General features: G+C 29.4%; 2 protein-coding genes and 1 long non-coding RNA gene across 3 annotated transcripts; 1 reads left to right on the forward strand and 2 right to left on the reverse strand.

The window, feature by feature from the left end:
• Nucleotides 1-2,085: 2,085 nt before the first annotated feature.
• On the reverse strand, nt 2,086-3,024 carry LOC103311935. Its single transcript, XM_008191776.1, has one exon. The coding sequence runs from the start codon at nt 3,022-3,024 to the stop codon at nt 2,086-2,088; it is 939 nt and encodes a 312-aa protein (XP_008189998.1).
• A 5,561-nt stretch (nt 3,025-8,585) lies between these two features.
• On the reverse strand, nt 8,586-10,484 carry LOC107882205. The gene is made up of 3 exons (XR_003838634.1): nt 9,407-10,484; nt 9,198-9,322; nt 8,586-9,125 (listed from the first exon to the last, which is right to left on the reverse strand). It is a non-coding gene; the product is annotated as an uncharacterized LOC107882205 (long non-coding RNA).
• A 526-nt stretch (nt 10,485-11,010) lies between these two features.
• Nucleotides 11,011-11,430, forward strand: LOC103311934. The gene has a single exon (XM_008191775.1). The coding sequence runs from the start codon at nt 11,011-11,013 to the stop codon at nt 11,428-11,430; it is 420 nt and encodes a 139-aa protein (XP_008189997.1).
• Nucleotides 11,431-12,106: the final 676 nt, after the last annotated feature.

The following is a 12,106-nucleotide window of genomic DNA, read 5'->3' on the forward strand; positions in this document are numbered from 1 at the left end:
CAATCGTGAATGGCCCAGAGATCTTCTCAACGCACATTAAACTCAACGTGTTTATTACTATCTCTCCCTAAATTTCCACCCACGTAGGAATTTCTAATGTGAAACTCCTACTCATTGTCTTTTTTCTCACTGCCTCATTTTATATTCTTTCATTCACATTTACTTATTGTACCATTTTTGTATAGATTGTAAATTTTCACAAATAAACGACATTTAAAAAAAAAAAAAATAATAATAACCAGTGGACTGTATAATTGATATAACAATTTATTATATAGACAAAAAATATTAAGAATAATTAATTAAATAAACACTATTTTAATTGTGTTCAAACGTGATTTTGACGACGCGTATAATGATCGGCAATGTTTCCGACGCTCGTTGAGTAAAGACTGGCGAACCGTGCCTTTTATCAACGATCCCAGGGTGACATAATAAATACTATTTTAATCTGTCGATACCGATAATCGTCGATAGTACTTATTACCTGTACATTAAACATACTCGATATTATATAAGTATATTCCGGTGTTCACGCCGTAACATGGGCCCACCTTGAAACACGGTTTCAAAATATAACACATATTATAAAAAAGAATAATTAAACAATATAAATGACTTATTAAATATAAATTATTACAAACAAGTTTCATATGATTTTACAATAACTAATAAAAATAATAATAATAAATGTAATCAACTAATTAGGCGGTAGAACTAATGTTCACTAAATAGGTGAACAAACATCAAAAATAATACACAATATTATTGACTATCGCTACAATGAAGATAACAATGGTCGGTCATTAAATAATAAATATATATATGTATATGCATCAATATGGATACTTAATAGTTGATATTAGTTGACCTATATAATATTTATAAATAGTGTGCTACAGTTGTACACGTTTAATGAGGTAAATATGCATAGTAAAAAATTATATAAACAGAATTAATTAACACGTAACCTGTGTGATTCATGTGTCTATGGGTAATGGACATAATAGCCGAACAGCGTGCTTTTTGGATCCCAAATTCGTATGCACCGTAGCTACTCTTACAACACCATCAGGTCCTGGGTGAACATTTGTGACTCTGTCTAATAACCACTTTAAAGGAGGTAAGTTATTCTCCTTTATTAACACCATCGTCCCAGGTTGAATGGATGGTCCTCTGCATTTGGACCACTTGTTTCGTCCTTGTAGTTGCCCCAAATACTCCTTGCTCCATCGTGCCCAAACGTGTTGGACAAGTTGCTGCACTCTTTGCCATCGAGACAATCTATTAATAGACATATCTCGCACATCAGGCTCAGGCAGTGCGCGTAGTGAGCTACCTATTAGAAAGTGGGCGGGAGTAAGGACATTCAAATCCATAGGGTCCTCGGATAAAGGAATTAAAGGACGGGAGTTTAACAGGTTGACTGCCACGAGACCCTTATGTGGGTCACATGATGTTTGTCAAAATGTTTTTGAGATAATTAATGATTTTGTTAATTCTGTTTTTGTCATAACTTGTCAAATAATTTTTTGATAATTTTTTGTAAAATAGGTATTATATAGTTTATGGTGTTCTAATATAGAATTTAACCATTTTTTGGTGTGACCCACGGGTGTGTCACACAAACTTTTTGGCAAGACTTTAATGATCCCTCAATGAAAAAAGTAGGTAATATAATAAAATAAAACAAAAACACATTTTACAAATTCACTTTATTTGTATAGTAATTGATAACTTGTTTCATAATATAAGTAACATAGTGTAATAACAATATAAAAATCAATTTAAAAATTAAACAAATAATATTAACTCTTTGTTAAGTCTTATTTCATAATAAAAGCAACATAACATTATAATAACAGTATAAAATAAACTAAAATAAAATAATATTAATTCTTTGTTATTGTAAACAGTCTTGTTTCATAAAAAATCAACTTAAATTAACATAATAATAACAATAAAAAATAAAATAAAATAATATTAACTGTTAGTTTAGTAAATAGTCTTGTTTCATAAAAAAAAACATTACAACATAATAATAATATAATAATTTAACAGTTTAGGTAGGTAATAATAATCAGTCTATGTTTTGTGTAATACAAAAAAGCAAGGAACACATAATTGTTTGTTGCAAATAAAACATTTTGTTGTGACTTTTTTGCAATGACTTTGAGAATATTTTCTTCCTTTTTCTTGAGCAATATTCAAGTAACATTGAACACATCTGTTTCTTTTGGCTGTTGTGAGTACATGTTTGTTTGATAGTTCTTGATTCATATTGGGTTTGAATGTCAGATATTTTATCAAATTTGATCTAAAATCAGTTATCTTAATGCGTGTTGCAGTTGTTTTTTTAAACAAACATAAAGCATTTACAACTGATGTATTCAGAAGAAGTTCAAATACCACTTTACGATACCATTTTAATGATTTTCTAAGAGGTGAGCCATATGAAGCCATTTGATCAGAAAGATCAATAAAAGACTTACCTCTGTTATAATCTAATACTACTTCTGGCTTTGATTTATTTTCTCTTCTTGGAACCATAACCATATTATCTGTATGTTTTGTGCTTAACATGTGTAAATCTCTTTTATCTTTAAATTTTAATACCATAACTTTAGATGAACTTTTTTGAGCTATTACTTGACCCTTTTTTAATTTTTTTTTGATAACATAGTCAGGATTATACTTTCTATTTGAACGGAGTGTTCCAACTAAATGTGTTTTTCGTTCAAGAAGTTGATGTGCTAAGGAAACACTAGTATACCAATTGTCTACATAAAGTGTGCGCCCAAAATCTAAATACTCATCTACAAGGTTCATAACAATTCTGGAAGAAACACTATCATTTTTGTCAACCACAGATTCTTTACCAGAATAAATCTTGAACTTGAGTGTGTAGCATGGACTAACACACAGTTTAAAAACTTTAACTCCATACCTATGTCGTTTTGTTTGAATATATTGTTTAAAAACAAGGCGACCTTGAAAAGCTATCATTGATTCATCAATACACATATCATGTGATGGAATAACCCATTGTTTAAATTTTTGATTTAACAAATCTAAAATATTTTGAATCTTATAAAGTCTGTTATTTAGGTTAGCGACATCATTATTTTGAAAATGTATGTGAGATAATAGTAGTTCAAATCGGTTACGACTCATAATATGGCTTAAACAAAAAATTGCTGTCTGGGATTGTATACGAAAAACGATTCTGAGCAAAGACTCTGTTAGCATACACAACCTATTAAGTATATTATATGATAGGTATTATTCCTATTAAAATAATTTTTTTTTCTATTAGTAATAGAGTAGGTAAAATTAATTTTTTTTGAAAATATTATTCTGTGTATAAAATATATCATAATACTTAAAAACTTTCTAGACCTACAAATTCAGTAACAAATAAAATAACTAAAATCGTAAATTAATGCCCCAAGTGGAGATGACAGACAGTAGACACAATACATGTAATTATTACATTCATGCTCAGAAACTAAAATATTTAAATATTAATTATTTTTATAAACAAATTATATTAACACGTTCGTGGTCTTTTCACATTTTATATTATTAATTTACCCTCCTCAGAACATCACTCATTTTTTTAAAATATCAACAAAAATCATTAAAAAATAGAATTTCGTATTTATCAGTGCCCAAACTTATGAGTGATCATAATAGGTCAGTCACATGTTTAGTTCCATTTAATACCATTGGAAATATTACTGCATGAGCAGTAATGCCCGATTTTGTGGGTTTGTAAATTACTACTATAGCAGTAGTGACCCATTACATCAAAATTGAAATTACTGCTGTACCAGTACTGACCACGAACGTGTTAAAAAAGAATTTAATCAGTTTAATTAGTTTAAATAGGTTATTTTCATAAGTATACCAGTTATTTATTACAATTTCTTTTTTCTTTTTAGGTTTCTAGCAACAGGAGAATCCTTCCGATCTTTGGCATTTTCTTTTCGTATTTCCCACAGTTATATTAGCATAATAGTGAGAGAAACTTTAGCAATTATGAAACAAAAATTAATGCCACTATTTTTGCCTGACCCGTGTAAAGTTGACTTCAAGACTAAAGCAGATGAATTTTATCAGAAGTGGAACTTTCCTAATTGTATACTCGCTATTGACGGAAAGCACGTTAGAATCCAATGTCCAAGTAATTCAGGTTCTTTATTTTTTAATTATAAAGAATACTTTTTTGTCGTTTTGTTGGCTATGGTGGACGCAAGCTATAAATGTATGGCTATTGATGTCGAATCGTTTGGGAGAGAAGGGGATAGTGGAATTTTTTTGAAGTCCAATATGGGGCAACAAATATTGAATTGTACATTTGAATTCCCTGCGGATTGTGCACTTCCTGGTACTAACATAAAAGTTCCACACGTCATACTTGGTGATCAGACTTTCAGAGTGCACAAATATATATTAAGACCCTTTTCGCAAAAGTCAGCTCAAGGAGACAGTAAAAAACAATATTCAATTATCGACTCAGCCGTGCTCGACGAGTAACGGAGAATGCTTTCGGACTATTAAGTAAAGTATTCAGAGTATTTTTTCAACCCATTAATATAAATACAACAACGTGTGATGACTTGATAATCGTAGCATGTTGTTTACATAATATGTTACGAGACGCATATTTAGAAAACAATGGAAAGGTATTTTATCAATTGGATTCAGAAGAACCTCTTAATTCTATTAACGATATTAATTCGATAGCGAATATACTATAGAGCTACAAAATAAGCTATAAATAAGTACCTTATAGTAGTAATATAACTTCTTTAAAATAACAACAAAATATATTTTAATTTAAACCAGTCTTTTGGTTAATTTATTGTTTCTAAATAAAATCAACAAACAATATTGAATAAAAACAAGCGAATTTTAAAATATAACAAAAGTAAATAAAAAGTAACTGTTATACAAATAAACTTATTATAAGCACCAACTATTTAAAATTAAAAAAAAAATTTCAAAGGTTAACCATTAAACTCGTCGCCATAGCTGAACGACAAAAACCCTTGTGATGTTGATGTTGAGGTACTGTATGAGCTGGCTGGTGAACTCAGTTAACGTTGGTACATATTGTTATAATCTGGTGGTATTTGATACGGTAGTGTTGGACGAGTTGAATATTTGTCATCTATTTCAGTGATCAACGTAAGTGTCTTAAGTTTAGCTTCTTTGATCGCTTGCTGTGGCATTTTTTTTAACCATCATTGCAATACTTATAAAAATATATGAATTTCATGAAAATGAAAATTTTTTTGACATGTTAACGCCGGGCGTCTTGACGCAACACTGGTACGGACCGGTAGGTACTGACGCCGGACGCCGCGTCAAACGCGAGTAGCGAAACCTGTCACAGTGTCACACACAAAATACATAATCTAAGGTCTCGGCGTCAGACGCTGCAGAGAAACCGTACCTTTACGAAAAATCGCAATGCTGTCAAAACCTTTTAATAAATTAAAATTTTACATCAAATTGATTTAAAGTTTATATTGAGTACTATAGGTACTTACTTTAAGCATAGAAAAATAACTAATTAAACTATACCTTTCTTTCTATCGAAATCTATGTTTTTCTCGTTTGTTCAGATATATATGGCGTTAATACTTCAATAAGTTTGCCAGCCAACCCTTTACTAAGCCGAAATTTTTTAATGAACTGTTTATCAGATAGCTCTAAAATTGAATAAGGGCAATAATAGTTGATAATAAATATGGTAGCTGGTAAGAAACATGATTTGCTTAGGTAATTTCTGATAGTTGTAGACAAAAAATTATGAATTGCAGCAGTTAATTTTAAATCAAATACTGTGCCGCATATACCTCAGTGGCAAAGCCTCGGTAAAATATCTCCCTAGCGTAGGCTTTAGGACACCCCAACATTCTCATAGTCTTTATTGTATTATATGCTTTAATTAAATAACTGCAGGTAAGTAACTGCTACAATTGTAAGGAAAACTAGAATTTCATAGTGTATGCATTATTGCACTATAGGCCAGTGGAGTAGATATGATTTCTGAAAGGGGGGGGGATCAAAAAAAGGAAACAACCTAGCTAAATGGGAGGGAAAAATTGGAAAATCCTCCACTCCCTCAACACTTTTTACTATGCTAATAAAAAGCCAATGAGGGTGAATCTGACCCCCTACGCCCCCCCTTGTTTACGACACTGCTATAGGTGTGTAGTTAGGTACCAAGCGAGTCAATTTATTTTAGGTGTTTTAGTTTATTATTTTTACTTATATCTACACATTCAATCTGTGTTTGGGGTGCCTAGAATCGTAATACCAGCGACGCAGCACTGAATTCAAATATGATAATATATACTATTGTACAATATTATATTTTTTTTTACTGCAGGAATATCTATCTATTTAACTTATTTAATGGATATATACAGATATACTATAAGTCAATAGATTACATTTGAAATAAATTGTAAATATTGCTTAGAATTAATAGTAATGTTTGTACTTTGAAATATAGAAAAGGACATAATAATACAATAAATAGGTAAGGTATATCATATTAAACAAACATTCAAAAACATTTTGAGCTTGGTAAAATCGACGAGGATGATTATCTACAGTTTCTAATTCAACAAACTCTAACTGCTGTAAAAGCATCATTTGTTGAAATTCTTGAAAAGCCATCGTTTAAATTCGGGTTCACGTAAATAAAGTAAGTAAATAAATTACATGAATCAATAACGAAAAATTAAATTACAAAAGGTTATTGAAATTTAAGAACATGCTGAGGTATTTTTCGATTAAAACAATACATTAATTAAGTAGGTACCTAATGATAATATCTAAATGTGATAATAAAACGTACGAACACTCTATTCGTATGGGAAATAAGTAACCGTAAGAGAACTACGAACAATTACGTATGCGTAAAAATGGCGGTTTACGTACGTTTTGCTCGTTCACTTTTTTTACGTTACATTCAAGTATAGCCCCCCTGGATGCGATTACACTCAACGGTGTATTCGTAACTAATGTCAAACGTTTGGTTAAAATTTTTAAAACCTACTTATACCCTATACTTAGGGCCTATGTAGAATGTTGTTTGCATTTAACGAGTTATTGTCATAAAATTGACATTGGATTTGTAATTTAAAGATTCACCTAATAATAATCAAAATATCTGTTAATTTATTTACATTTACACTACCACAGCAATAATATGATTTGTAACAATTTGTTGTTATTTATAATAATAATTTAATTTATTTTCATTTGTTTTTTTTTCTATATATATAAAAAAAATACACTACACACCTGTTTGTATTCGTTATACAGTTATATCATAAAAAATGCCATTGCAATATCTTTCTTATACATTGATGAATGTAATTTGATGAATTTATACCTACATGAATAACTTTAAAACACAATTCAACATGTAATAAATTAAATTTGCACCTTTTTACTGTTATAACAACCCATTAATTGTTAATTTATTTACTACAATACTAAGATATCAATTATATTTATATATTTGTACAATTTAGATCCTATGCTATGCTAAGTAACATTTATTAGTATTCAGTTTGTATTTAACTATCGACTATTGTTACATATACCCATATCACAAAATTAACATTAAATTTGTAATAAGTAATATTTTATATATCTGTATAATAATGTAATATAAATATTCATCAAATAACAAATACCTGGCAATTTATGTATTTATTTATATGAGTATTTTTTAAGCACAATTATATTAATGCAAGAACAATTTAAATAGTTTTTACTTCATCTACACCACTACTATTACTATACTATATCAGTAATATATTATGTAATATTCTATTACACAGCTTTAGGTTTTTTTTTTTTTTTTGAAAATAGAGCAGTAACGTTCACATAGCTTTCTACCACTTATAATTACATTCAACTATTGTGTGATTTCATAACTTTTTGACCACAAACACTTTATCGTAATGTTCTAAAGGTCAATATCACCAATACCGAATTAGATATTACCGTCAAACGGGCCGACTTGGGCTAAAAATATTATCCTTTAATTTTACCTTATAAATTAATTAATGTGATACAAAAAATTATGTTGTTATCTTAACAATATTTAAGATCACTTTGGCAGTGTTGCAGCATCAAATTTTGAGCATAAGTATTGATTTTTATTGATTAATTGTATGTTTAATGTCTATCGTTTTGAAAAGATCCGAAAACTTACACTAATACTCATTGAATTAGACGTTTTACATGAAAGTTGATAGTAAAAAATATGTTTAAATGTCTGTTAAATTTACCACTCTATCTCTCTATATTATAAATTATTAATTATAATCCTGCATACATTTCTATAAATTACATTTTACTTATTTAGTCCAACTTGAGCCACTTGAGACCCAGGTTTTTTAATATTATTTACATATACTATAATACCTACTTATTTAATTGGTCAACCAAAATGTTTTTATTTTTTTTTATTGTTAATATATACTCACCATGTGCAAAAAAATAATGTTAAATTCAGAAAATTGTATAGTATTTTTTAAAAATTTTAAATAGTGCCCCAAGTTGGTTTAAGTAAATTATAAAATAGGTTTTTCATAAGAAAAGCTTGAGTGCCCCATGTTGTCGAAATTCAGTACTGCATATGGGGTATGTAGAAAAATACAAAAAAAAACTTAGAAGGAATAATTTGTATGGTTCAAATGCAACAGAAATTAATAAATCAAACCTTAACATAAAAAATTTTACATTGAAAATACCTCTAGATTAATTAATCTTAAAGTTATCTATAATAGCATTTCAAAACTGACCCAAGTTGGACCGTTTGACGGTGTACATTTCAAAACTTCACCATTTATGTACAGATATATTACACATTAAGCTATTGTATCTGTGTATAATTTGTTGTATCTTAGACACAGGCAAGAAACTAACTTATTAAAAGAACAAGAAAAAAATGTGATAAAACAAAAGTTTTTATTAAGCTGAAAAATATAAAATTAAATAAATTAAATATATGTAACAAAACATGAAATTCGATGGATATTGTCCAACTGAAATTTACAACTCCTACTGCTCGGGCTTGGTGACACCTCCTATAATTCATAAAATTGGTATGATCAGTTTCTTATCAAGCAACTATTGGAAATGTATATTAATGCACTTACATCACTGACGCCCACCACGGCCATCGCCGCGGTCACCATTGCTATTTCGGGGTCGTGGTGGTCGTCGCGGGGTCGTTGTGGTGGCCGTGGTGGTGGGGGTAACCCTGTGGGTGGGGCTGCAAAGGCTAAGAAAATTATACAAATTAATAATAGAATAATAATAGAACAAGGAACAACAGTGGTCGTGGTAGAACATAACACACACTCACCTGGGCAATCTTTGATTATGTGCCCTTTTTTTTACATTTAAAGCAAACTGAAACAGAAATTAGATGGTACACATTTTAGTATTATTCCTGCAGGATTTTTATTTTGTATGCATCTACTCACGTCACTTATCAGATTTTTTTTTTGCTATAACGCTTCCGAACTTTCCCGGAAGCGTCATAGGTGTTCGTCTCCTGGGGACGCGAGTATTTGTTTACAATTTTGTTTACTTTCATTCTAAAAATCAACAATAAAACGAATTAATATTAAAATTAATCATTTTTGCAGACACTATTCTACTTTTTGGTTGGCTATGCCAAATTAATTAATTATCAATATGCCACGAGACATGACCGGCTAAAGCGAAACAAGTGAACTAGGAAAAATGAAATTTTGGCGTCTCCAACAATATAATATTATCAGTATTTTGAAAATGCCACCATCTTACTAGAGTGCTGCTTAATTGCCGCCCTAGGCGTGGGCCTATGTCGCCTACCGCATGAGCCGGGCTTGCCAGGAGGAGGATTTCGACCATTGATAATAGGGGCGGTTTGCGTTTGGGCGAATTGCCTTTTTACCCGTATAATAAAAGTAATGTGTTTGGGCGAGTTAACCGAGTTTTTTATAATGTGTTTGGGCGAGACAATATATTTTTTTTATCCCTGAATTTTGTGATCGGATTATCATTTTTCGTATTTGGTTTATCATTTATCTTTAGATTGGACATAATTAGTGAGCGAAGGTCGTGGCCCGTGGGTCGACGTAGTAATGAGGGTTTGATATTATTTAACAAGTGATTGACGTGCAGTGCGACGCAATATAAAAGATAAAATTGTAATGATTATAAGATAAAAATATTATTCTATAGGAATTTTATATCAACCTAGTCCCTAGATATGGAATTGAAAATTATACTTTTAGTGAATCTAACCACTTGAAAAACGGGTCTTTTCGTTTTTGGTGTACTAACAGAAAATGTGCTGAGAGTGTTTTAGTGAATTCTACCATCGATAAAATACTAGCTTTTTCAAATAATCAAAGCTGGGCAAGTTAACCAATTTTTTCAACTACCTAGTTAAAGTTAAGTTATCCTAAAATAAAAAATAACTTAGCTAAGTTAAAGTTAGTTTTATAAAGTTACTGAATTTGAGTAACTAAGTTAAGTTACAAATTTTCATGAAAATAAAAACTAAGTTAAGTTAAAAGTTAAGTTAGTTTTATTTTTTTAAATACGTTTAACTTACTCATAAACGTTTTTTTATCTCATCGGAGGAAAACAACTAGTTTTGGTATAAAGTAAAACAAATTAATAACAATTAATACACAGACTATATTATTTTATAGTTTTTATATATTATTTCAGTATCGGCACTCAGTACTATAACATATTAATGCTCAAAGGATTACATTGACGAATGACTAAATTTACTGTTGGAACTTGGAACTTTCGTAGTTACCCACTTACACCAGTTGACACACTACTACATAAGCTGACATTAATATATTATATAATTTACTCATGATTTCAACCAAGCATGATAGTACTACTGCAGATCTATAAATAAGAGAAAAAACAGTTAAAAACCTAAAGTAGTTGTAGATTACAATGTTGGTAAAACTTATTGATCTTTCTGATCAGATGAGCTCTTATTCTAACCCTCTTCGCCGCAGCCAGAAATGGTATAGAAAAGTTGCATTAGACGCACTGTTAAATATAAGTGTTGTAAATGCTCTTGTCTTATTCCGAGCAGTTACCTCATCAAAATTATCTATAACAGACTTTAGAGCTCAACTTGTAGAACAGTTAATCAAAAAAGAGTCTATTCCAGAAAATATACCAGAAACACATAAATTAGTAAAATCAAATAGAAGTAAATGCAGCATGTGTTATGCAAAAATGGTTATAGCTAAAGGCAGAACATTTGCACAAAAACATGTAAATAAAACATTTACAAAGTGTTTTTTATGTGACAAGTATTTTTGTATGGATTGTTTTTTTGAGGAACATAAATTTGTAAAAAAGTAATGATTCCTTTAATTCTAACTTTTTATTATTATTTAAATATTGTAAAAGAAAAAGGTACTGTTTATTTTAATTTAATTATTAATCTAATAATATAAAGGAAGGTATTGTTTTGTTTTTAATATTATTATATGAATTCTAAAAAAAATATAGGTATTATGTTTTTTTGTATTACTAGTCTAAATAACTTAAGACTGGACCATGAGGTTATTTTAATTTTGTTATTATTATTTGAATGTTATACCTAAAAGGAATTATTATTATTTTTTTTTACAATAGAACTAAACTAAGATAATGTAATATTTTGTTTTAATTAATTTTTATATTTCAATAAAGTAAACTCTATACAAAGTTCTAAAATAACATATTATTAAAGCTTTACTCTATATTTGACAATTTAAAAAGTGTTATGTGAACTATGTACCTACAAGAATAAAATATTTTTGAGGGTCAAATATGGATCTCACAATATCAGAAAAACAATACATTTTTAATGGGTGACTGTGTGTGGCCATGAGACCCATTTCGGGGTCTTACCCCTAATCAACTAAAAAATATTATTAACACCATTTGTTAACAACTATAATGCTATGTACAAAATTTCAAGTCATTTGAACAATTTTTTTTTTCAAATTAATTTTAGTGATTTATGACAAAAGTCACTTGGCGCTTTATTCAA

Source organism: Acyrthosiphon pisum, chromosome X, assembly GCF_005508785.2.
Source record: "Acyrthosiphon pisum isolate AL4f chromosome X, pea_aphid_22Mar2018_4r6ur, whole genome shotgun sequence".
Lineage (NCBI taxonomy): Eukaryota > Metazoa > Arthropoda > Insecta > Hemiptera > Aphididae > Acyrthosiphon > Acyrthosiphon pisum.

Bases quoted from the DNA above. Each gene is read 5' to 3' on its own strand.
- LOC103311934 (XM_008191775.1), top strand. From the start codon at position 11,011: ATGTTGGTAAAACTTATTGATCTTTCTGATCAGATGAGCTCTTATTCT.
- LOC103311935 (XM_008191776.1), bottom strand. From the start codon at position 3,024: ATGTGTATTGATGAATCAATGATAGCTTTTCAAGGTCGCCTTGTTTTT.